The 25,569-nt window shown below is 55.0% G+C and overlaps 1 protein-coding gene across 1 annotated transcript in view; it reads left to right on the forward strand.

Moving 5' to 3' along the window:
* The first annotated feature begins 922 nt into the window (after window positions 1-922).
* The window catches only part of Cntn2 (contactin 2), a 31,113-nt gene continuing 6,466 nt past the window's right edge, over window positions 923-25,569 (forward strand). The window contains exons 1-17 of the mRNA XM_046452212.2: window positions 923-1,026; window positions 9,810-9,971; window positions 14,463-14,607; window positions 14,724-14,899; window positions 15,092-15,187; window positions 15,534-15,743; window positions 15,990-16,089; window positions 17,224-17,399; window positions 17,782-17,918; window positions 18,377-18,506; window positions 20,466-20,616; window positions 20,739-20,866; window positions 21,180-21,355; window positions 21,856-21,976; window positions 22,493-22,651; window positions 23,111-23,260; window positions 25,354-25,424. Of these exons, the coding sequence (XP_046308168.1) occupies window positions 9,887-9,971; window positions 14,463-14,607; window positions 14,724-14,899; window positions 15,092-15,187; window positions 15,534-15,743; window positions 15,990-16,089; window positions 17,224-17,399; window positions 17,782-17,918; window positions 18,377-18,506; window positions 20,466-20,616; window positions 20,739-20,866; window positions 21,180-21,355; window positions 21,856-21,976; window positions 22,493-22,651; window positions 23,111-23,260; window positions 25,354-25,424 (2,211 nt within the window). The 5' untranslated portion in view covers window positions 923-1,026; window positions 9,810-9,886. The remainder of the gene's footprint in view (window positions 1,027-9,809; window positions 9,972-14,462; window positions 14,608-14,723; window positions 14,900-15,091; window positions 15,188-15,533; window positions 15,744-15,989; window positions 16,090-17,223; window positions 17,400-17,781; window positions 17,919-18,376; window positions 18,507-20,465; window positions 20,617-20,738; window positions 20,867-21,179; window positions 21,356-21,855; window positions 21,977-22,492; window positions 22,652-23,110; window positions 23,261-25,353; window positions 25,425-25,569) is intronic.

Consider the following 25,569-nt stretch of genomic DNA (forward strand, 5'->3'; position numbering starts at 1 on the left):
TTGAGACATCCACACACCAAATCCAGTGAGTTTTTCGTGACATCACACGGCTGGTTAAGTAACAATGGGCTTGGATCCATATGTACCAACGGGCAAAGGTGTCCAGGATCAATTATGTAGTTAAAAAAATATTCTGCAAATCATGATCTAGGGTGTGATCCTCATCTTCATAAAATAGTACTAATGATCCACATCATCCTACACATGAAAATTTGAGGCAGGTTCTCAAATTTTTTGAGGGTGGTGGTTAAGGGACTTGCACTATCTATTTTTAAATTTAAGGTTGGGATATTTTTATAAGAAGGAACCTGTGCTACTTTGGAGCAAGGGATGCAGGGAAGATGAAGGCCATGTGGGTGGGCACCCAAGCCGGACCCTCTCCATCTCACTGGTACCACACACAGCAGACTGGGCATTTCTGATTTGGATCTTTTCCTCTAATAGGAAATTTCTGGAGGAAACCAGAAGTTTGGGCTCCATGGGTGTCCAGGGTTTGAGGAGCAAGAGCCACTTTCTTTGTCCCTCCTGGCCTCACCCCTCTCTGGCCCCTTAAGCTCGGGGTGGGGAGAGAGGGGTAGGCAAGCCAGACAGCACCGGCCCGCGAGGAGCTGCCCATGCATTATGGAAGACTGGCGATCGGCTGGCTCCCTGGTCCTTAAATGACAGCAAATGAGGTAAAGCCAGGAGGGTGGGGACGGAAGGGGGCGGGAGGGGGGCCAAGGAAGCCATCTCCAGGGCCCCGAGCGTTGGCTGAGGACCGGAGCCAGCCAGTGAGCGGAGCCTGGGGGAGGGAGGAGCACATCTTGATGCAGAGATGCTGCAGTGGCTCCGGCGGGCGCGCACACACACACGCGCCCTCACCCGCCACCGCCGCCACCGCCGCGGCCGCCGCAGCAGCAGGACAGCAAGCGGCCGAGGCCGGCAGGGGCCGAGGGGAGCCGGCCGAGGGGCTGGCCGCGGGGCCGGCCGGCTCACCGACCCGGGCAGCGTCCGCCGGCTCCAGCCAACACCCGTGCTTCACCCCAGGTAGGTGCCCCCAGCTTTTGTCTGCCCCAGTCCAGGGGCTTCCTCGGACCCTGCTACAGCAGGGGCACCATGCTCAACCCTTGTGAATATGCCCCTTGTAACTTGAAAGGGGACAGGGACACCCGGCCGGCCGGGCCAGTCTTGACTTCTCAGCCCAGCTCCACAGTGGCCAATGGACAGAGGTTCTCCTCCGCCCTGTCTACGTGGGTGGCATCCTTCAGGGGCCTGGCAGGCCAAGCCGGCCCAGGAAGCCGGACCCCAGGAGCAAGTCCAGGAATTTGAGCTGGCCTGCTGGCAGTCACAAATCCAGCTGACAGGGCAGTGGCTCTTGGGCCTGCCCTGGGCCCCCTGATCTAGTGTTGTACAGGTCCTGAGGCCAGGCTCCAGGCTCTGGCCTGCCCTTAGAAGCACCTGGGTGGAACTGAGCCTGGGTTCCCAGATTCCCGGTCACCTGGGGGGCCGCCTTTACAGGGTGACCTCTTTGCAAAGTCCTGCTTCAGTTGGACAGGGGGGAAGCTGGGGAAGAGACCGGAGACAGAGGAGAGCACAAGTTTGGGAAAAGGCCTGTCCACGAGTGGGGACTCAGGGAGGAGAAACCCAGGCAAGTTACACCCCAAGGGTGAGCAACTGGGATGATGGGGACTGAAATTCCTTTCCTTCCCCTCCCCCTGCTCAACCTTGTCTTCTCCTCAGATCCCTCCCCCTCATTCTGGCTGGTAGGAACGAAAGACTTGCTGGAAGTTTTCCTTTCCAGGGGATTCTGAAAACAGGGGGATCCCTCTGTCCTGCACCTCGGGCTTATATAATGGGCCGGAGGTGGGGAAGCAGCTCCGACCAGTAAGTGTCCCGAACTGAGTCTTGTCCTCTTCTCCAAGAGGGACTTTGTGCTCTGGGAAGCCGGGGGGATCATGAGGCAGTGCCTGGGGAAGGAGCTGCCCAGTCAGAGGGGGCATCAGATCACTGGACCAGGGGAGCCGAGCCCGTGTCCCTGGGGGAGAAGCTCTCAGTCAAGGTTGTCTAGAGGTTTGGGAATCCAGTGTGGTCAGCACAGAGTGGGTTGTGCCTATCATGGCCCCAGCCCTGGACACAGATGGGCTGGGACATCTTTTCCCTCTGCCCAGGAGGGAGAACAGAGCAAGTAGCCTGGTCCATCCCTGAGCACCTGAGCGCAGTTGCAGATGGCAGCTTCCGCCTCCTCTGCCAAGCCTCTGGCCAGAAAGCCCCTCAGTCCAGGCAGCCCCTGAGTCTGTCTGCCAACTTATCCCCAGCCTAACTCAGAGACACTGGACAAGCTGCTAGAGATCAAGGGCAGCAAAGAGTGGGCCACCTGTAAGAGAGGCTGAGATGGCCATGGCTCCATGGGGGTGGGGTGGGGCAAAGGCCCGGAAGTCAGAACAGGTGCCCTCTCTCCTGGCCTTGGCAGAGTGAGTTTTGCCCTCAGAGACATTATGTCCAAGCCCCTCCCCAGGGTGCCCACCACTTAACCCCTTTCTAGCCAGGCTCAGCAGGAACCACTTACAAGTCTTCCGCCACAAGGTCAAAGTCCTGCCTAAGATCCTGAGGAAGTCCTTAGCCAGTGGTGGAGGCAGGAGGTGAGACAGACAGGGGCCCCTGAACTGATGGTATCAAAGTCACCCAAGTCGCCTGCCTCATATAGAAACTGCTGTTCTTCTCCTGCTCTTCACGAGCTTCCAGGGTCACAGTGGTGCGTCCTGATGAGAAGGGGCTGGGCACCGAGGAGCCTACTCTTCCGGGTGCTCTCTCTTACTCTCCTTCCTTCCTCTGCTCCCCACCTCCCCACTGGGCAGCTCCCCCCTTGTAGCACCTGCACCCAGCCCTCAGCCTCCCCACAAGGCTCCCCTCCCGGCTTCCTCTCCTTATGCAACCCCCCTCCAGAATCTCCTCCGCCAGCAGTTGTTCAAATGGGAACAAGTGTGGAATGGGCTCCATGCAACTGTGTTCAATGGGACGGTTGCACACACTGCCTTTGGCTGACCAAGCTTACTCTGCAGGGACGAGTATGCAGAAATGAGTACCCCAAGGTATCCTCTCTGCTCTGACCCCATCAGCAATACATTTCAGGGTGGTTTGGAGGATACAAACCACTAGCAACCTTTTCAAGCCAAATATTGATAAGAAAGTGTATTTCAAAGACAGTCTTCAACCTGGATGTGGGTGTCTGGGGAGGAATTCCTAAGACACAGCCAGTGGGTAGGGGGAAAAGAGATAGTTGATCAATACACAAGAAAGAGCCAGAGCAAAGAATAAGGCAGGAGGGATATAAGTTAGACTGCAGGAGATACTGCCTAAGTAGGAAGATGGGCCACTCACTGGGCAGTCTCGTTTCAGATGGCTCTAAAGATGGCCTGAAGAACTGGGGCGTGGTCCAAAGTTAAAGACAGTCTTGCCTAGAGGCGGTGAGGGGTGAAGTGACCCAGTAAATTTCTTCCAGTCTCAAATGGTAAATGGCAGTTATGATTCAGGAATCCATAAGACAGACCACATGTTTTTTTTTCTCCTTCACACTGGCCATTTCCCAGCCTGTAAGAGGACTGCGACCCCTAATCCAAGCCCCCCAGGGGATATTACTAACCTGGACCATTCTTGGGACACGTGGACCCCTGCGCTGATGTTAGCACCCTGGAGTGAAGAGGTCCGTTCTTTGTTGGGATTAGTCCTTGCTACAAAATTAGCCCTTGTTTCTTTGTTTACCAAAGAGGTGGCAAACAAAAGCAAGGGTGTGTAATGTCCTCACTGCAGACCTGAGCCCTTCCCACCCTAGCACACACCCAAATGCACCTCAAGGTCCTCCTCTAAGGAGCCACTTAGTCCCTCACTTAGAGGTGCGTGCCAACCCCACCCCTCACACAGTGCACCCTCCAGGTGAGACCTGCTGCTCTCCGTCAGCTGGAGCCCATGTCCTCTCAGTCTTGGAGCCCATGCCCTCTCAGTCTCCGCCAACCTCAAGGACCACGAGGTTTCCCTACCTTGCGTCCAGTGGGAGGGGGGCAGCCTTCCTGCCCTGTGCACCCCAAGCTTCTGCTGTGAACCAGCCTATGGGAAACTGGCTGGGAAATGGGGGGTCTCCTCTCAGCAGAGAGGGGGGATATGCAGAAATTGTTCCATGAATGCAGGAGGGACTTTTCCCTGCTGATTTGTTTTTTTTTAGAAACAAATTGAAATTATTGTTCTTACTCCTAGAACCTTAGAGAGGGATCCTTCTGGGGCCAGGGTGTAGCTCAGTGGTAGAGCCCTTGGCTAGCACGTGTGAGGCCTCGATTGCCAACCCCTGCCCCCATAAAGAAGGGGGAACTCCTCGTATCAGAGCCCTGACTCACTAGAGCCAGGCAGGCAGGTAGGAGACAGCAGGTCTCGGGGTGGCTTGCTCCTCCTACTCCCGAGCTTCCTCCTGGATTGTTCCCCCGCTCCCCGTCCACTGGAGAGACGGGCACAGGAGAACCCAAACCATAGGCCGCAGACCGGGCACCAGACTGCCCCATGCCCAATGCTGAAATTTCAGACAAATCTGTGTGCCTGGGAGTCACAGTGTCCCCAAAAGGCACATCAGCACTTCAGGGAACCTCCTACGAACACAAAACTAAGGGCCGGCGGGGGGTGGGGGGGGTGAGCACGCTGCCCCTCCAGCCCCCACTTGATGTCGAGGCAGTCCCTGTCCCACCCATATCTGCTCTGAGAACCTCTCCAGCCCAGGAGACCAGCTCAGGCCACCACAGAGACCTCTTGACCATGCCCTTCCCTGACCTGGCAGGCCAAGCACCCCGACAGCACCCACCAGACTCCCACAGAGCCATGTCCTTCCAGAGGGGCGTGTAAGTGATGGAGACCTTCCTGGAAGAGGATGGTTCTGTCCCAGGTGGCAACTCCAATCCTAGGCAGGGGACATGGTGGTGATCTCTGACCTTCAGGCCCCTAAAGCAAGAGCTGGGGTCCTTGAGAAGGAGGATCCGCTCTGAAGGGCTCCATGGTGCCCCTGCCATGTTCCTCCTCTGCACACAGTGCCAGGGTATCTCAGCCATGGAGCATCCTTGTGCCCTAATCTGAGGTGGCTGCTGGTGCTCCCTGGGTCCCTATACCTATGGGATTAAGAGGAGGAAGACTCCTACCAGGGAGAGGGTGGGCTTGTCAGTGTCCTCACACATGGAGGACAGCCTGGAGGCGGTGGTGGTTTGAGTCTGACTGCAGACATGAGTTCTGGAGGGTTCACAGAATGCCTGATCTTTCCTGAGAGCTGGCGATGGCCCCCGGTGTGGCTCTGAATGCTTCATAGTCCCTGTGCTGGAGACTTCCCTCTCCTCCCCATTTTGCAGATGGAAGACTGAGGCTTAGAGAGGTTAAGGAATGAGGGTGATAACCCCAGTTACACTAGTTAGCTACACTGGGATTATGCTGACTAGTAAGCACTAGAACACTGACTCACCTGCCCTGTGGTGTGCAACACGGTGGAGGCTGGGGAGGGACCTTAGGGGTGCCTACAGTAGTTTGAAGGCTGACAGTAATCAGTCTGTCCCCTCAAATGGGCTCTAACTTCTCTTTTCCTATCCCACCATCTAAAGTTGCCATAGTTCTTAATGCACCGGTCCCCATTATCCAGGGCAAGAAGAGATAGGTCGAGGGCCAAAGAGGGGAGCATCCCAGTGCAGCATTTGGGGGAGTTATCTGTCATTTTTGCAAGCTCCATGCAGGGGTCCTTAGCCCAGGAAACCCTGTTGTGTCCTAGAGACCATCTCACAGCCTTCTGTCCCCCAGCTGTCCCCAAGCCCTTTGTTTCCTGGGCTCAGAACTGCAGCCAGCTTCCCCTGGTGCCCTTGAACCCCCAAGTGGCCCATTCCCCATACACTGGTCCCTCATAGGACCAGCCCCCAAGTGACAGCCTGTGCCCGCCTGTGCCAGCCTGTGCCTGCACCCCTGCACCAGGGCAGCTGGCCTGGGCAAGAGTCCACTGACTCAGAGCTGGCAAGGCCAGCTCCGGGCCTGGCATAGCTCCACTCCAGCCTTGCTCTTGACAAAAAGGCCTCCTCCATCCTAGATATTCTAGAATATGTCATAGGATAGATGATGTGGGGACATGACTGGCCTATGGACCTGGGAGCCCTTATGGGTGCTCTCGGTTGGTCAGGGGAGTTCCATGAAGGCTGTTTCTTTTTTTTTTTAAGGGTGTGGGGTTTAAAGGGGATTGAACTCAGGGGCACTCAACCACTGAGCCACATCCCCAGCCCTTTTTTGTATGTTAATTAGAGACAGGGTCTCACTGAGTCGCATAGTGCCTCACCCTTGCTGAGGTTGACTTTCAACTTGTGATCCTCCTGCCTCAGCCTCCCAAGCCGCTAGGATTACAGGCATGTGCCACCGTGCCCAGCAAGGCTGTGTCTTTAATATGGTCTCCCCTGTGCGTCACATGATGCCTCACCATGGTTAAGAAGCTGGAATGGAAAGGCATGCAGGGCAACACTAGGTGCCAATCATCTCACCTTCAGGGAGGCAATAAGCTCCAATCTTTAGCCCAGTTCTGAGTGTGTGTGTGTGTGTGTGTGCGCGCGCGCCCACGTGTGCATGTGTGTTCATTTACTCAAGACCTTGGCACAGAGTGGAGCTCAATATTTATCTGATGAGGCTGACAGGTGTCTAGTGCTCCCCATAGGCAACCCCAGGTCCTCCTAGATCCCCTACATATCTCCTCTAAGGCTGCAGGTCTGTTTCCAGAGGGGACTCAGGGTCTTGGGCTGGGGAGATGGCTGATAAAAGTCTGGATAAAGTTGAAGTTTAAGGTGGACAGTGGGATTGGACTATCCATGATCTACAGTAATTACCTATGGTAATCCAGACAACAGGTCATTCTGCAGGGTGGGGGTGATCATGGTGACATCCGCCTCTGCCTTGCTCTGGCACATTCAGGATAAGTGCCTTCAGCCCAGACTCCGCCCAGGCCAGCCCCTGCCCCTCCCTGAGTTCCCAGGCCTGGCAAGCCGACAAAGGGTGGGAGCCAACGATGATTGAGCACCTTCTCTGTGCCAGACGCCAGCTCGTGGCTCCCCAGTGCCAAGGGGGTGATTTTCAAACTCTCCAGAGGAGGTTTTCTACAAGGGAACCTCCTGGGAAAGTCCAGTAGATGAAGCAGACACTAGTGGGGATGTTCTTGCAGAGGTGGGGAAGCGGTCCGGTGCCCCAGCAGGTCTCTGTCTCTTCCCACTGTGGCCTGAGGCTTCCTGGCAGCTTGAGAGGCGCTGCAGGACACTCTGCTGATTGGCTCTGTGGAGCGCATGGTGTCAGCTCCGCTTTGCAGATGAGCAAACTGAGACTCCAAGAGGGAGAATAACCTGTCCAAGTTCACAGAGCTGTTAAGACATGAAGTCAGTATTACCAACCCCTGTCTATTATATTCCAAACCCTGGAAGGTTCCATACTGCCCCAAAGGCTCCCTATTCTGAGGGCAACTCCCTGTATCTGCATAACATCCAGGAACACACTTTCGAGATTTCCTCATGACCAGACAGCTGCCAGCCTTAGAGACCTGGGCACGTATGTGTGCACCAGCATGGGCCAGTTTGCCCTGGGATTGCCCAGAGAGCGCTGAAGTCCTATCAGCCTGCTCAGATATATATTGACCTCTGTTATATGAGTGTGCGCGTGTGTGTCGCTGGCTCCTGGAGACATGTAAGCACAGTTGTTCTCCATCAGTTAAATGTGACACACAGTGACACCTATTATGGGCCAGGCTCAGTGATACCAAGATGAACGTGACACGGTCTCTCTCCTTGGGGAGCGCACAGCCCTCTAATGGAGACAAACAGCTCCATGGGTGGGACACCAGGGAGTCGAGGTCAGAGCTGAATTCTGACTGAGCTGATGGGGCATCTGGGGGATTCCTAGCAAGAATGAGATGGGCACGGGGCCTGGTAGGAGGGGGAGCCTCTCTGCGGAAGGGCACCACAAGGGGGAGAGATAGTGCTGGGTAGTGTCAGCGGGGCTGGCAGTGCCAACAGTCGGAGTTCAAGACTAGAACTGAGTGGCAAGGACGGGGAGGAGCAGGCCCCCTCCCTAACAGCAGGAAGTGGGTATGAAGCTGGAGTTGGGGTGGGGAGGGATGCCATCTGCTCCCTGCATGCATACCCAAACACCCCATTTCTCGGCTCCGCACAGGATTCCTGCCACATCCACCCTGACAGACCCTGGGGCCATTTCTCCGCTCACTCCCAGAGCTCCTTCAGGTGCCAGCTGTGGCTGTGGAAAAGGTGTCAGTGTTATGGTGACTATGTGAGGAGGGGCGGGGCTCTCTCCAAGGAGATGGAGTGTGAAGTGGGGCAGGGGGGTGCCCGTCCTCAGGCCCGGCACTGCCCAGTGCAGCCTGCAGCTCCCCCACCCCACCCACACCCAAAAGGGAGCACCTCCCGGACCTCAGTTGCCTGTAATCTCCAGGAACAACAGAGTACCAGTGCTGAAGGGACCTTAGCACCCATTTTACAGAGGAGGTCACAGATCCAGAGATGGCAAGGGTCTTGCAGCCAGTTAGTGGAGAAGCCTCCAGCCTCAGGCCCCCTGCCCTGCTCTTTGTTTGGTTGGTTTTGTTGTGCTGGTGGTTGTTTTTGTTTGTGTGTTTGGTTTTGGTACCAAGGATTGACACCAGGGACACTTAACCACTGAGCCACATCCCCAGCCCTTTTTTCTAATTTTTTTATTTTGAGACAGGGTCTCACTAAGTTGCTGAGGATGGTCTCAAACTTGCGATCCTTCTGCCTCAGCCTCCCAAGTTGCTGGGATTACAGGCGTGCACCATCGTGCCTGGCCCTGTTTTTTGGTTTTCTGCAGGGCAGGCAGGTGGGGCAGATGTGCAGCGCTGGGTGGGCACTGTGGGGGTCAGTAGCTCAGTCTGACTGCAATTACTGGCAGGCAGGCTCCCAAGAGTCCCTGGACCCTTCAGATCTCAGATGTCCTCCTGGACACAAGAAGTGGACAAGGAGGTTGATTCTGCCCCTGCCCCTGCCCCTGCCCCTCAAGATGAAGTCTCAGCTCTCAGGCTGAAGGGTCGAGTCTCTGGCTTGTCCTCAGTGACCTACAGTGGGTAGTTTCTTGGGACCTCTGTGTAAGAGTGGTTCTGACACCTCTGTGTAAGAGACCTCCTCCCGGGAGTTGCGTTAACTCTTTGAGCCCAGAAAGCCTCTGGGGTCAGAGTGTGGCTAATGGGTCCAAGGTCATGACTCCATCAGACAAAGCATAAAGTGCCTTACCTGGAGCCCCGGTGAGGGGTCATAGATAAATCATGAGACCCCGTCTCACCACTAGAAAAACAAGGCTGGTCCCGAGAGACTTAATGCAGCTCCCAGAGGGGCTTGTTAGCCCCCAGGTAGATGTGGGGTCAGCAGGGGAGAGTCGGCCCCATCCCCAATTGCCAGGGGAAGATGTGCTGGTCCCCCAACCGGGAGACAGGTGCTGTTCTCCTCCTGATCCTGCATCAGGAGCCAGCGCCTGCATGCGGGCAGGTGGGTTCCTGTCTCCTAATTAGCTACTGCTTTCACTTCCTGAGCAGCCCCCTGCTGGCTGGAGGGGGGCAGGTGGGGGCACAGAGCAAAGCCAGACTCCCAGGGGACGGTTGGAGGCACTCAGCCCCAGGAAGAGCGCTTTGGTAATGGCCAAGCCCCTTCCCCTGGGGCTCCGGGAGGATGAGAGCCTGTGCAATCCTGCAGGACTCAGGCGGGTGGGAAGCAGGACTGGCCAGATGAGCCTGTGCTGGGCGGGCGCTCAGAGCCCTCCTTCTCCTGCCTCCCCAGGTGCTCCTGTGCCTCCAGCCAGACCCTCCCTGAGCTGGGCTGAGGCTCCTGTCCTCTGATCCCCTCCTCTATCCGCGATGCCTACCATGGAGACATTGGCCGGGAGGAAGCCACATCTGCTGCTGCTGCTGCTGGTCACCATGGCCCTTGTTGCTTCCCCAGGTAAGAGGGGCTGCCCAGGCTCCAAAAGGATCATTATATCATTAAATCATTGCTGTGTTCGGGGCAATGACTACACAAGATAATTGCCTCTACACTGCTGTAGCATCTAGATTCCCGAGACCATTTCCTTGCTAAAATTTTTGCATTTGTGGATCTTACCTTCCCTTGGAGACAAGGAAGGAGGAATATGTCTTTGTCACATGGTAGATAAAAGAAGACTGACCCAGAGAGGGTGAGTGGATTACTCTGGATCACACAGCAAGATAATAGCATAACCAGATCCCCACACTATCAGCTTGGAGCTGTAGCTTCTAAGGCCGTGCTGTTCAGTAAGGTAGCAATACCCACAGAGGGACTGCTGACCTAGGATTCAGTTGGATTAACAAATGATGCCCTCAGTAGCACAAGCCATGTTTCAAGGGCTCAATAGCCACCTCCAAAAGCATAGACCATGGAACATGCCCATCATATCTAAGAGTTCCTCTGGAGGGTCCCTGACACTAGGAGACCGCAGAATACCACTAAACTCTGGGAGGCTCCCTCCAGGAACCCCTATATCTTGCTGAGGGATGGAGGAAGGGCAAGAAGTGAGATGAGATGAAGCAAAGCAGGAGAGCCTGAGTCCTCATCCTGAGACGCTCAGCTTGCATGAGGGAAGGGGGAGGCTGCAGATGGAGGGGAGGGCAGAGAGGGGGGCCGGAAACTCAGCTGTCCTGGAACTGAAGGACCAACATCTCCCAGGCCTGCTTCGGAGGGCTCAGCCTCTGCCTTGACCTCCTGCCAAGGTCAATGGGCATTTCTTTCCCCCCTCAAAGAGCTCCATGGGAGAAGGAGTCCGCCCTGGAGTTCTAACCACCTCAGACTCCACCTCCCTTCCCTCCCAGGCCCCCGCGAGGCCACAGCCAGTACGCATTGGTCCTGGGTCTCCACTGGCCAGGCCTTCTCGGGTCCTCGCTGCCTCCCAATCCTACATCCAACTTGGGCTGACCCAGAAGGTGGGGCGCTCCCTAGCCCCAGCCCTGGCCATCTGTGCCCGGGCCCACTGGAGCGAGAGGAGCTGCCAACATGGGGAGCCTGGCTGCACAGGGAACCCCCGATGGTCAGAGGAGCAGAGCTGGGCTCCTCAGCACCCCTCCCTCCATCTGAGGCAAGGAGATGAGCCGTCTCCAGGGTCCTCAGACCAGGGTGCCCGAAGGCAACTGCCAAGGGGCCAGGACCTGGTCTGACACCTTCCCAGACAACAGAGGGAGGCAGGGTGGGAATCCCCCTGCCCACAGCCCTGCCAGGCAGGTGCTCAGCTCTTGCTTCCCTTGCCAACCTCACCTCTGGATACGGTTTTGGATTCCCGGCACCCAGAGCAAGGAAAGGCCCGAGGATACCCCCCCACCTTCCCATCCCTCTACCCTCTTCCTCTGCAGGGTTTCTGAGGCCTGTGCAGGGGGGCAAGAGTCACCAGAGCGGGGAATCAGGAGGAAATGGGAGAATGTTAAACAGGACAGCAAAGAAGGGCTGACTTTGCCCGGGAGCTTGTGTGTGTGCACGTGTGAATGCCCACATGTATGGAAAGTGCATCTGTAGGTGGGTGTGTATGCAGCTATGGAGGGAAGTGGGGCATGTGAGGGCATGTCCGTGCACGTGGGTGTCGTACTCAGATGTGTGTGTACACTGTGTATCTGGCCATTGGAGCGAGGCGTGGTGTGGAGGGGCATCACCCTGGGTGGCAGTCCTGGCAAGCCTAGCAGCACAGCGCTGGCTCTCGACTCCTGCTGTCCTTCCGAACTCCACCAGACATGTTTTACAATCCGGATGCCTAGTGATTCTGACTCCAGATCTTGGAAGGAACAGGGCCTCTGATGGTTCCAATGGGAAACCGAGGTCAGGAATCAGGGACGGTGGTGGTGAATGACGCGGGCTGTAGGGCAAGTCTGGCCAAGGTCAGGACCTGCCCCCCTCCACCCACCAATCTGCTCCTTCTTGCTGTGTGCTGTTGGGCTACGTTGTTTAACCTTCTAAGTCTCAGATTCTGTGTTGGTTAAAAAGAAAACACAATACCTATCTGTCAAAGGGTGTGAGAAGCAAGTGGGTAACGTGGTGTGGTATCTGATAATCAGGAGGCAATCCATCAATAGCGTCTGTTTTTATTACTTTTATTTATTTTATTATTATCAACAAACACCTACTTATGAATGCGTGCATATGTAAATGTATATACATGCCACTTGCAGCAGTTCGTGGGTGGGAACAGATGTGTGTCTACACTGTGTATCTGGCCATTTGAGTAGCTGAGAGCCACATGTCAATGTGTATCTGAATGTGACCTAAGAGCGAGTGTGAGGAAGTGTGCGGGTGAACCATGTGAGGTGTGTCCATATGGATACCCGGGGGAGTGTGACGGTGTGCACTGCAGAAAGCTTTTTTCGGGAAGAGGGACAGTCTTAGAGCATCAGTGTGTCCTGGCCCACTCAGCCGTCCCACCCCGCAGAGTTCCTGGAAGCTGCTATTGTAAAGGCGATTCCCAGCGCCCTGGCTGCCTCCATCCCTCCTTCCCTCCCCTCCCAGTGGTCCCAGCTGGGGCAGGATCCCTATCCTCCACCGCCATCATTAACTGGGGATTAAGCTGGGCTTTCCAGCCGAGATGATGCTGGTGCCTGCAGACCACCGTCTCCAGGCCTGGGGCGGCAGTGAGGGAGAGTGATGGGTGGCAGGGAGGGGCGGGGGTGCCTGCACCAGGCCGCTTCTGGGAGCCCCGTCTCCTCTCTCATTCTGAGAGCTGCTTAACAGCTGCCCTCACTCCCAGGGGGCAGGGAAGGCTCAGCTGCAGCATGGAGACCCACCCTTGGATGGAGGCCGACAGCTGGATGCACTGGGGCACTAATTGTTAATGGGGATCCCGGCCTCCTCATGACCTGCCGATCAGGGCCTGAAATCAGCCAGTGTGGAGAGCTAGGAGCCAACTTGGCGGGGGGCACTGGCTCCTGCTGACACCACAGAGACAAAGTGCACGGGCCCCATCAGGCGGCCGACAGAGACACCCAGGCCCTGTCACCTGTGTCCCTCATACACTGTCCCTGTCCTGGAGAGGTGGGACAATGGTGCATGAAGTGAGGGGTGCCTGCTCAGGAGACAGGACTGGCAGGAAAGCTCCGTGTGTGGGTGTGGTAACCATTCTTTCAGGAATTTCAGGAGAAGTGGGATTTAGACGGGTCTGTGTCAGACTTACTGTGTGACCATGAGCAAACCACTTCGTTTCCGGGCCTCTCTTTCTTGAATTGTGGCACAGGGATTTTAGAAAAGTGCCACCAATCAGCCATCCACTCATCAACTCATCGTCGGGTTCCATCCCCCCAGCCCCTCCCGCCCCACACTTGGATTGGATCTGGCAGACACACCAGATGCCTGCTAGGGCCCTGGCTGGATCCTCCTGTGGGCCCTGGAGGGGGTTCACAGCTTTCCTTTCTTTTTTCTTATCGGTACCGGGATTGAACTCAGAGGCAGGACTGAGCCACATTCCCAGCCCCATGTTGTATTTTCTTTAGAGACAAGGTCTAGCTGAGTTGCTTAGCACCTCACTTTTGCTGAGGCTGGCTTTGAACTCACAATCCTCCGGTCTCAGCCTCCCCAGCTGCTGGGATTACAGGGGTGCACCACCGCACCTGGCTAGTTTTCTTTTCACAGGTAGAGACATGGGAGGTCAGAAGAGTCCCACAACTTGCCAAAGGTCACACAGCTGGTAGGAGGCCCAACCCAGCCCCCAGCCCAAGGCTTTTTACTGAGTCACATTGTCCCAGAAAGGTACCAGACTCCAGGGACACACACCCCTTCCCCCGGGGTTGGCCAGTGACTTTTCCTGCATCTCACGCCCAATGGATCAGTTCTTTAAGGCTCCTCTGAGAGTCCCCCAGGGTGGCAGCAACTGCTTCCATTCCAAGGCCCCAGCGTCTTGATCACTATTTGGACACGTGCCACCTTGGACCATCAGTTTTCTGTGTCATGTGCCTCAAGCTCCTCCAGGGAGAGGGGCTGTGTCTGCTTCACCTTCGCAGCCCAGTCTCTAACCCAATGTCAGGTACAGAGCAGGTGCTTAATACCTGAGTGTAGGGTGGGGACTGACTGTGACAACTTGACCAGAGGGGCCTGCCCAGCCTATTTAAATTCAAATTTAAATTAGTTAAAATTAAATTTAAAAACTGATTCCTTAGTGCTGAGGCTGGGGCTCAGCGGTAGTGCACTTGCCTGGCATGTGTGAGGCACTGGGTTCGATTCCCAGCACCACATATAAATAAATAAAGGTCCATCAACAACTTAAAAAAAAAATTTTTTTAATTGATTCCTTAGCCACATTTCCAGTTCTCAATAGCCTCAAGTGTCTAGTGTGCAGAAGATGGAACATCTCCTGCACTGCAGGAAGTTCTGCTGAGCTGCATGGCGCTAGAGGCCAGGCCCCAGCTAGCCTCAGGCTGTGAGCCCCTCTGGTGATGTCCTCTTCTGCAGCTTGGAGTTTAGCCCAGGGATCCCTGGCCACCTTTGGGCCTGTCTTTGAAGAACAACCTGTCGGCCTGCTATTCCCAGAGGAGTCTACGGAGGAGCAGGTGATGCTGGCGTGCCGTGCCCGGGCCAGCCCTCCAGCCACCTATAGGTGAGGGCCCTGCAGTGAGTCCTTGGACACCCTGGGCAGCCGCACTGTTTTTCCCTCACGTCAGCCCCGACTGCAGGCAGGATTCAGAGGTTCCCCTCCTCTGTCCCCTTTGACAGGTGGAAGATGAATGGCACCGAGATGAAGCTGGAGCCAGGTTCCCGCCACCAGCTGGTGGGGGGCAACCTGGTCATCATGAACCCCACCAAGGCACAGGATGCTGGTGTCTATCAGTGCCTGGCCTCAAACCCAGTGGGCACTGTGGTCAGCAGGGAGGCCGTCCTCCGCTTTGGCTGTGAGAACAATGGGTGGCCAAGACACTGGGGGAGGGGAAAAAGAGGCAGGAAGCCCAGGGGACGCCCTCAAGCCAGGCTTTCCTGCCCTCCCCTGACATGCCCTCTACCTCTACTGCCCCGGGAGGGTGATGAGATGGGGAGGGAGCCCCGGGCACGGAGGATGGTGCCTGATTCCCCGTCTCCACCTCTAGTTCTGCAGGAATTCTCCAAGGAGGAGCGAGACCCTGTGAAGACCCACGAAGGCTGGGGGGTGATGCTGCCCTGTAACCCACCTGCCCACTACCCAGGTGAGTGGGACCCTGCCGGGAACACAGGAATGACTTCTGGATGTTCAGCCAAGGAAGGTTGGAATAAGAGGTGGCAAGTGCCCCTCGCAAGCACTGATGCTGGGTCCCCCTACTTTAAATGACTCTTTGTGTGGTGGGTCTGCCCTTTTCTAATTGTCCCTAAGGGTGTGTTCACCAGCACCTTGTGCTCCCTGAGAACAGAGCCTCTAGGTCTCCCCTCAACTCCAGTTCAGAGAGTGGGAGGCTCCCAAAGCAAGGTCCACAGATTCTCTCCAGCATGTGGGGTCCCCCCACGATTGCCCCTGAGCCCTGCCCCCCTGGTTTCCTCAAATTACCTGCACCCTAGGCTTGTCCTACCGCTGGCTCCTCAACGAGTTCCCCAACTTCATCCCGACGGACGGGCGCCACTTCGTGTCCCAGACCACAGGGAACCTGTACATTGCCCGGACCAACGCCTCGGACCTGGGCAACTACTCCTGCCTGGCCACCAGCCACATGGACTTCTCCACCAAAAGCGTCTTCAGCAAATTCGCCCAGCTCAACCTGGCTGCTGAAGGTCAGGGTTGCCAGGTGTGGCGGGAGGAGGGCGCTGGAAGCGTCAGTGGGCTTTGGGAATAGGTCCCCTCGTCTTCCTCAGGTCTCAGACCTTTGCCCCAGGCCCCAAGGGGAAGGGAAGTCCTCTGAGACCCCACCAAGCTGGAGACCACGGGCTCTGAAGGGTGCCTCACAGGATCCTAGCACAGGAGCTAGGTGACTCCCCTGGAGTCACTTATGTATAATACGCACCTCCCCCTCTCCCCAGATCCCCGGCTCTTCGCGCCCAGCATTAAGGCCCGGTTCCCAGCAGAGACCTACGCGCTAGTGGGCCAGCAGGTCACCCTGGAGTGCTTCGCCTTTGGGAAGTGAGTGGCACAGAGGAGGGGAGCTCCCTGGGGCCAGGCACAACCTTTCAGAGCTCCTCAGAGACACAGGGGACCCCAGGGTGAGAGTGGACAAGGCCAACAGGCAACTTGGTGCCCCTCTGCCCCAAGCAGAGTGCTAGGTGGGCAGTAGGTACTGTGACCACCCTCTGATCACTAACTGCAGGTGAGGCATCCGGTGCCAGGAGCCTTGCACACATTGGATCACTTGGTCCTGCCAGCAATACATAGTGGGCTCAGATGGCCTGAGCAACACTGGGGCAGGGGCAGGAGCAAAATGGGCTCCACCCAGCACACCTGGTGCAGATCCTGGAGGTCATTCACTGAGGGGGAGGCCTTGGGCATAAGATGAGATAACCCGAGTATCTCAGCTTCCTCCTTTGTAAACAGTGAGAGTAACAGTAACCACCTGGTAAGATTGTTACGAGTAAATAATATACTTAAAGCCTGAGAACAATGCCTGGCATTTAGTAAGCATTCCTTGAATGTCAACAGTCACCTATTTCAAAAGTACAATAGAAACCATTAACCTTCCTGCTCTCCCAGAAAAAAAGCCTTCACTGGAACAGGGCTAAGAAAGAGCAGGTGCTCAATAAATGTCTATGGAATGAATGAAAGAATGTGATTTGACTTTGGTCCCCTCTTGCTTCAAATATGTCCTGGGGCTGCTGCTTTGTGGAAAGTTATTGGGCCTGCAGAAACCCTACCTGAAAGGCACATGGAAGGGTAATATAGTGGCCCTTCAGGATGCTGATTCCTCAATCCATTTTAGGACACAGGTTACTCATAACTAAAGTGTCTTTGAAAAGTGGGGCCATAGGAAAGGGGACCATAAAGACCCAGCACATAGACTACAGCTGACCAGGACAGTGAGAGGGCAAACCGGACCACCTGAAGACCACTTCATTGGCTTCACAGCTGTGGCAGTGGACAGGGGCAGTAGAGGAGGCCTGCTCCTTTTCCCTTCCCTGATGGCATTCCAAGCCTAGCAGGGAGAAGAGCTATGAATCAGCCCACATGTCCCCTCCCAGGGCCCCCACCCCCAACCCAAGAGTCCGGGCACAGGAGGAACATGCCCAGCTCAGCCGCCCGCTCTGGCTTTGTCTCCCCTGCCAGTCCTGTGCCCAGGATCAAGTGGCGCAAAGTAGACGGCTCCTTGTCCCCACAGTGGGCCACAGCCGAGCCCACCCTGCAGATCCCCAGCGTGAGCTTTGAAGACGAGGGAACGTATGAGTGTGAGGCGGAGAACTCCAAGGGCCGCGACACCGTCCAGGGCCGCATCATTGTTCAGGGTATGGAGCCGGGGACACCTTCACCTACACCTCTGGCCCTGAGGAAACATCCCCAAAAGTCAGAGGGAGTCCGGGGGGCCTCGCTTCAGCCCTCTTGCACTGAGTATGGGGTAGAGAGAGCACAGAGCTTCAGTTGGGGGTGCAGGCGGCACACAAGCACTTTAGAGTGATTTAAGTTGCTAAAACCGCCACTACACAACCACAGAGGGCCGACTTTCCTGGGCCTGCTGCTTCTTGCCCTCTCCTCATCCTCTCCATCCCAGGGTGCAGAGCGCGCCCCTGCTGTCGGACACACCCACCGCAGCCTCCCTGTTCCCTTCTATTTAATGAGCAGAGGCTCCTCCCAGGTCATCCCAGGTTTCTTCTCCCTTGGTCCCCACAGCTCAACCCGAGTGGCTCAAAGTGATCTCAGACACAGAGGCTGACATCGGTTCCAACCTGCGCTGGGGCTGCGCGGCTGCAGGGAAGCCCCGACCCACCGTGCGCTGGCTGCGGAACGGGGAGCCTTTGGCCTCCCAGGTAGACCTGGGCTTCCTCCCACACAGCACACCCTCTTCTGCTCCCCTGGTTCCCTCATCCCCAAAGCCCCCCCCCCACATCACTGGTAGCCCTTCTTGACTGCCAGGGTGTTGTGGGGGGTTCTGGGTGCTTCTTTCCATCCCAGAGTCACCTGGCCACGGGCTGGTCAACTAGAGAGAATCTCAGAGACCTGGGTCCAAACGTGACCCAGACACAAAAACAGAATGTGGTCTTGAGTGGATCACTTGGCCCTCCTGGCTTCGGGGCAGGGCTGGGCTGGGTAACCACAGAGTCCTGAGATTCCAGGTTGTGCTGAGCTAGGACCCGACACATGAGCCCCATCCCAAGGAGCTACGAGCCTCGAGCCTCCGCTGCATGCATCCCTGCTAAGCCTCCTTCCCGGGCCTCCAGTCATCCCAATCCCCCTGCCCTGCCCTGGGCGGGGCTCTTCTGCACAGAACCGGGTGGAAGTGTTGGCCGGAGACCTGCGGTTCTCCAAGCTGAGCCTGGAGGACTCGGGCATGTACCAGTGTGTGGCAGAGAACAAGCACGGCACCATCTATGCCAGCGCTGAGCTGGCCGTGCAAGGTAAAGGGCCCAGGGAGGGAGGGGACATCCTTGTGCACATGGCGGTTGGGGGGTGGGCCATCAGAGTTCTGAAGAGAGCATCTCCTGAGGCTCACATGCGCAAGTGCACCCACGTGTGCGGGCAGCTGCCCTCAGTTTTCCAACAGCCTCTGAGTGGGAGAATTGAGAAATTTCAGAAAGGAGGTGAGACACAGGATTGACAGGTCCCAGAGGACCAGGTCTCTGACTCATTCCACGTCTGGCAGGGACAACGCAAATGGGTGGGGGGAAAAGGTAGCAAAAAGGATCAAGAATCAAATTAATGAGCTCTGTTTAACCCCTCCCTTTCAGCTGTGTGGATTTTGGCAATTGCTTAGCGTCTCTGCCAGTTTCTATTTTTCTTTTTCATTCTTTTTTTTTTTTGGTACTGGGGATTGAACTCAGGGGCACTCAATCACTGAACCACCTCCCCAGCCCTATTTTGTATTTTATTTAGAGACAGGGTCTCACTGTGAGTTGTTTAGTGCCTTGCTTTTGCTGAGGCTGGCTTTGAACTCACAATCCTTCTGCTCAGCCTCCTGACTTGCTGAGATTACAGGCATGTGCCAACATACCCAGCCACAGTTTCTCGATATATAAAATGTGGGCAATAATGGTCCTGCCCTGGCCAGGCATGGTGGCATACACATGTAATCCCAGCCCCTCAGGAGGCGGAGGCAGAAGGATCACCAGTTCAAAGTCAGCCTCAGCAATTTAGTGAGGCTCTAAGCAACTCAATGAGACTCCGTCTCTAAATAAAATATAAAATAGGGCTGGGAACGTGGTTCAGTAGTTGAGTGTCCCTGAGTTCAATCCCTGGTACCCACCCCCCCCCCCGAAAAAAATGATAATAATGGTCATGCCCTCGTTCTGCTACTGTGAGGGTAAATGTGATGGAGAGGAAAAGCATAAAGGGCCTGCCCATCTTATGACAAGTGCCCATGAAATGTCACCTAGTGCTTGTGTTTAGTTCAAATGCCTTTGGCTTGCTGAGGCTTGGTTTGCCCAACTGTAATGTGGGCATAATAATACTTATCTCGTTAAGTTGCAGTGAGGCTGGGGATGTAGTACAGTTGGTAGAGTGCTTGCCTCAAGGCCAATCCCCAGCACCACAAAAAAAAAAAGATTGGCACTGGGGTTGTGGCTCAGTGGTAGAGCACTGGCCTCAAACTCTTGCGGCCCTGGATTCGATCCTCAGCACAACATAAAAACAAATAAATAAAAATGAAGGTATTGTGTCCATCTACAATTAAAAAATTATTTAAAAAAAAATTACAGTGAGGCTAAGGGAGACTTGCTCATTCGCCCATTCAGTACCTCCAAGGGAATGAGCAGAAAGATCATGTCTGTGTCCTCAAGCAGTTTATAAACTGTTGGAGGGAGAAGGACAAATGCAAAACAAATTTGGGATTTGACCTGTGTGTTAAGGAGGAGCCAGCCATGGGAAGAGTTAGGGAATTTCTAGCCACAGTTACAGCAAGCACAAATGTCCTGAGGCAGGATGAGGCTTGTCAACTTTGAAGGACAAAAGAAAAAATAAATTGGCTGATAACTGGAGTGTAATGCCAGGGGAGGAGAAGGGATGGGAGAAGTGGGGACTTGTTTTCAATGGCTGTGAGCTGCTGGCTTCATTCTGAATGCTTGATTCACATTTTTACAGACATTGCTGGCTGCGGGGTGGGGAGAAGTGATTGTAGGAGGGAAGCAGAGTCCCAAGAAGACCGAATATGGGGCTTTGTCAGCAGTCCAGGCAGGACGAGAGCAATGGCAGTGGCCAGGAGGGGAAGGGGCTGGATGCTGGGTGTGTCCTGGAAGTGGTGCTGCCGGGAGCTTGTGGGTTGGTCTCTAAGGTACTGATGGTGCTTAGTGCCTGGCCCGTCCAGGGCGACAGGCACTGCTGTTACTCTATGGTGACTGCGCGACTTTCCCCTTTCCCTCCAGCACTGGCGCCTGACTTCAGGCAGAATCCTGTCAGGCGTCTGATCCCTGCCGCTCGAGGAGGAGAGATCGTCATTCCCTGCCAGCCCCGGGCAGCTCCAAAGGCCGTGGTGCTCTGGAGCAAAGGCACTGAGATTTTGGTCAACAGCAGCAGGTACCACCCCGCACCCCACCCCGAGCCGTCCACGCTCCTCCACGTTCTCCTTGGAGGCCGGTTCCCCTCCGTGTCTGCAGTGTGTCCCTGGGTTGGCCAGATCTGCTTTGTCCTTGCTTCAGAGTGACCGTAACTCCGGATGGCACCTTGGTCATAAGGAACATCAGTCGGTCCGACGAGGGCAAATACACGTGCTTTGCTGAGAATTTTATGGGCAAAGCCAACAGCACCGGGATCCTGTCTGTGCGTGGTAAGGGCTGTGGCTGGGGGCCACCTCCCCCACCAGCCTACTCCTGTAACCCCAGATGGCTTCTGGTTGGGTGTTGAGACCACCCCAGGATTCAGTTTTGCATGGGGCCATCCCCTTGTCACTGTCCAGAAAATGGTCCTGCTTCACTGCTGGCCACACACGCATAGGGATGCTGAGGGGTCAGGACACTATAGGTCACAGTGCCTCTGTTCTTTCCTGGGGCCCAGGACGAAGCCTTGTGCCTTACTGCAGCCCCTGGCCTGGCCTTTTCCCTCCCCCACTCACCCAGGGGTCTTTTTTGTTTTGTTTTCAGATGCAACCAAGATCACTCTGGCCCCCTCAAGTGCCGACATCAATGTGGGTGACAACCTCACCCTACAGTGCCACGCCTCCCATGACCCCACCATGGACCTCACGTTCACCTGGACCCTCGATGACTTCCCCATTGACTTTGACAAGCCTGGGGGTCACTATAGGAGAGCCAGTGTGGTGAGGACTAAGGCCAAACTCCCTGTCACTCCTCCCTCCTTTCAGATAGAGAGGGGACCCAAGATGTCCTCAACTTGAAGGACATCTGAAGCCACCATTGTCCACCACCTGAAGCCCCTCCAGAGCCTTCCCCATTCCCTGAGGCCCGTGCAGGCAAACTTGTCCCTCCTGGATCCCAGTCACTCAGGGGAGGGTTGGAGACAGACTGGGAACCCGAGCATCCCAGGAAACTCCCTCCCGGCTACTCTTCCTGTTATCCTGCCACCCAATGCAAATGACCAATGGCTTGCAGTGACATTGACTGTCTTCCGTAATAAGCTTTGTTCCTTAGTCCCCGGGGGTACTAAGCAGGGAGTAGCTGATTCCTCCCATTGAACTGAGAGGCAGAGGGGCCTGCGGACATAATGGAGCAGGGGGACCCCAGATCTCTGCTTTGATCTCATGGCCCAGTGAACTAGTAAAGGCTACTTTCTCTGACCTGGATGTCCCCTTGGATGCAGAAGGAGACCGTTGGGGACATGACCATCCTGAATGCCCAGCTGCGCCATGGAGGGAAGTACACATGCATGGCCCAGACAGTGGTGGACAGTGCATCCAAGGAGGCCACCGTTCTGGTCCGAGGTGACGGGTTCCCCCCACTCTGCCCCACCCCTGCTTTCTTGGCAGCCAGCAGGGCTATTCTGGCCTGCTGTCCCTAGCTCCCCTCCTCCCCTGCAAGCTGTGGGGAAGGGCTTCTGGCATAGGTCATCTGCTGAGCCTGGTATATCCTTTCTGTGCCTGTATGGTTGATTTTTCGTGGGTTCTGAATGAGTAGAATATTTTTCTTGCGAAGACAAATATTTTTTAAAAATCCATCCTTAAACCAAGGCAGAAAACTTTGCTAAACCCAGTTTTCAAGCCTGGTGCTTGGGAATCTACACATCGCTTTGCCAGTGCCTTTGTGAGCACCCCCAGCTTGAGGCCACCCCTCCCACTGTGCCCCCCCTCCCCACTCACTGCCCCTCCCTTACCTTCCTTCCTGGGTGTGTCCACTGCTCCCTCTGCTGCCCTGCTTTGGTAATGCACCAGCCCTGGAGAAGGTTGGCTCAAATAAGAAGCTGCCCAACTCTGACCCAGTGTGCTCTGCTCTCGGTGCAGGTCCACCAGGCCCCCCAGGAGGCGTGGTGGTGAGAGACATCAGTGACACCACTGTCCGGCTAAGCTGGAGCCGTGGCTTCGACAACCACAGTCCCATTGCCAAGTACACCCTGCAGGCCCGCTCTCTACCTGCAGGGAAGTGGAAGCAGGTTCGGACCAGTAAGTGTGAGGCCCACCTGGCTCAGCACTGAGAAAGCTGGGCTGTATGTGTCAGAGGCAGGGGGCAGGGTGTCGTCAGGGTCAGGAGTCAGGGGTCAGAGGGTCAGCAATGAACCTGGAGTTTTGAAATGTTAGTTTTCTACTATCCAGAAGCGTCCAGGCAAGTAAAGAGACAGAGAGCAGGAGAGGGGAGAGAGTTGAGGAGGGGATGCTCAGTCTGCACCCTCAAATACTTGGAGGAAGGATTAATACTGGAGAAATGAAAATACTGGTTAGGGTGTGGGGTGCACACACCAGGGGAGTTGACTAGTTTTTCAATCGAGTCTGAGGAGGTTTTGAGTGCTTAGTATACAGCAGGTGCCACCATGGGGGCTGGTTACCAAGGTGATCAGGCCCAATGCCCACCCTCATCCAGATGAATAACCAAGTTTTGTGCACCGACTCCCTGGTACCTTGCAGATCCTGCCAACATCGAGGGCAATGCCGAGACCGCCCAGGTGCTGGGCCTCACGCCCTGGATGGACTATGAGTTCCGAGTCTTAGCCAGCAACATCCTGGGCACCGGGGAGCCCAGTGGCCCCTCCAGCCGAATCCGGACCAAGGAAGCAGGTCAGGGTCCTGGATGTCCCAAAGGAAACACAGCAGGGCAGAGACATTGGCTCCCCCTACAGGGGGACTTCCAGCATGCAGCCAACACGGAGTTCCAGCCCTGCTCACCAGGCTTTGGGCTCTAACAAGACAGCTGAGAAAGGACACACAAGCGAGGGCGAGGGCGAGGCTGCTGTGGGGAGAGCCGTGAAGTCCAAACCGCTCATTCAAAAGAATCAACCTGACAACTGCATGCGAATCCATGATTATTTTTTAAGTTTACATTTTTAAAAAATATGGAAAACCAGAAGTTTGGAAAAGGGAAGGGGTCACACCAGCAGAGCCTGAACTTGAACTTGAATCATGGGGTGGCATTCCTGGAAGTGCAGAAGCTGCAGCGATCAGTTAATGAGGAAGGGCTGTGTGTGTGTGTCACCCAGTGGGGACAGGGAAGCAGCCAGTGTCTCCAAGCCCTTTTTAGATGACCTCTTTGGGAACAGGAGGAATGAAGAGTCTGCCCATGACCCTCAGTGAAAAGTGTATGTCTCAGAACCTGAGTGGGGACAGAAGTGGGGAGAGAGCCCAGGAGGAGGAACAGGCACAGGCCCCATCAGCATCTGCTGGGAGGCTCTTGCCCACCTGCCTCTGAGCCATTTGCAGGTGAGGGCCTGGAATGAGGGATCCTGGAACAGACAGGACTCTGAACCCTGCTCCCTCATCCTGCCTCCTCTGACCTGCTGCATCAGATGTGTAGAGAGGGTCCATCCTGGTGTCTCCTTTAAGCGCATTCTGTGTGTTCCAGGATGACTCTCCAGGCTGGTTCTGGAATCACCAATATTTTTAGCTGGTACCTCTTAGTAGTAAGAAGTTTCAGAGGGAGTACTTTCTTTAATTAACCCTGAACTTCTTGGTGATGTGAGGTGGGAAGAGGTCTCCTTTATTCTAGTCTCCCAGGAGTTGTGCAATGGAAAAAAAACGGGCTTTAAAAATCAAAAGAACTGAGTTCAAATTCTAGCTGTGCCATATGTTAGCCATGTGACCTTAAGCAAGTCACTTAACTGCCCCAGACCTCAATCTTTTCTACTATGACAAGGATGATGATAATGCCCACCTTGCAGAATCAAATAGGCGATGTATTTAGGTGACCCATGCAAAGTACAAGGCCTGAAGAGATCATCATCGGAAAAGTGAAGTCTCCCTGTGCTGAATTCTCTGCAGAAATATTTAGACCCCAGCCAGGTTACTTTCAGCCAAGCTGCATGAGCAGGTGAAATACATCCTTGTTTTAACATCAGCCTTTTTTTTTTTTTTTGGTACTGGCGATTTAACCTAAGGGTATTTTAGCACTGAGCTACAGGACCCTCCCGTCTTTTTTTAGTTTGAGACAAGGTTTTGTTAGGTTGCTTAGAGTCTCACTAAGTTGCTGAGGCTAACTTTGAACTTGCGATCCTCCTGCCTCAGCCTCCTGAGCTGCTGGGATTATAGGTGTGTGCCACACAACATCAGCCTTTTTAAATACTATAGCCAATTAGGGAATTAAATCTGTCACAAAAAGAATAAGTTAAAAACACTTTGGAGCCCAAAAGAAATAGTTTTTGTTTTTGTTTTTTATCATTGTTGTTTATTCAGTGGTGTGTGTGTGTGTGTGTGTGTGTGTGTGTGTTGTGGTGCATTAACCGCCATTCTGGGTTATTTATTCTGCTTAAAGCAAACCCAAGTTGGTGTCTGTGATTTAGTTTAAGCTGACAGGAGTGAAAAGGACCACGACCAATTTTTTGAGCAGCTCCCTACCATGTGCTCACCACACCTTTAATTTCGTTTTCATTATAACCTTTGAGAGAGACATTATCTCCATCTTATGAAGAGGAGAAGCAGAGACTCAGAGAGGTTGAGTTTCTTGCCCAGGAAACCCACGTAGTCAATGGCAGAAATGGGAGTTGATCCCGGGTCTGTCTGACTCCAGAGCCCATGCCCAGAAGGGCTGCTGGGGACAAAACCAGGATGCATTTGAAAGGATGTTCCCATCCTGAGATGTGCTCCAGGCACAGGCTTGAAGCTTTTGTTCCTTCATTGCCCATTAACAAGCCACATCTGTGTCCCTTGGCCCCTGACAGCCCCCTCAGTGGCACCATCAGGACTCAGCGGAGGAGGTGGAGCCCCGGGAGAGCTCATCGTCAACTGGACTGTAAGCTGCCAGGGACAGAAGCAGACGAGTCCCACCCCCTCCTCCCTTCCTGACTCTTCTGCTTGAGCAGTGGGCAGAAGGGTCCACTGCACAATTTTGACTCAAAAGCTGCCAACTTCCTCCTCCCCTCCCCTTGCACCTGCTG

This window comes from Marmota monax, unplaced genomic scaffold (genome assembly GCF_021218885.2).
Source record: "Marmota monax isolate L192 unplaced genomic scaffold, Marmota_monax_Labrador192_F-V1.1 WCK01_AAM20220418_F8-fsc00105, whole genome shotgun sequence".
NCBI lineage: Eukaryota > Metazoa > Chordata > Mammalia > Rodentia > Sciuridae > Marmota > Marmota monax.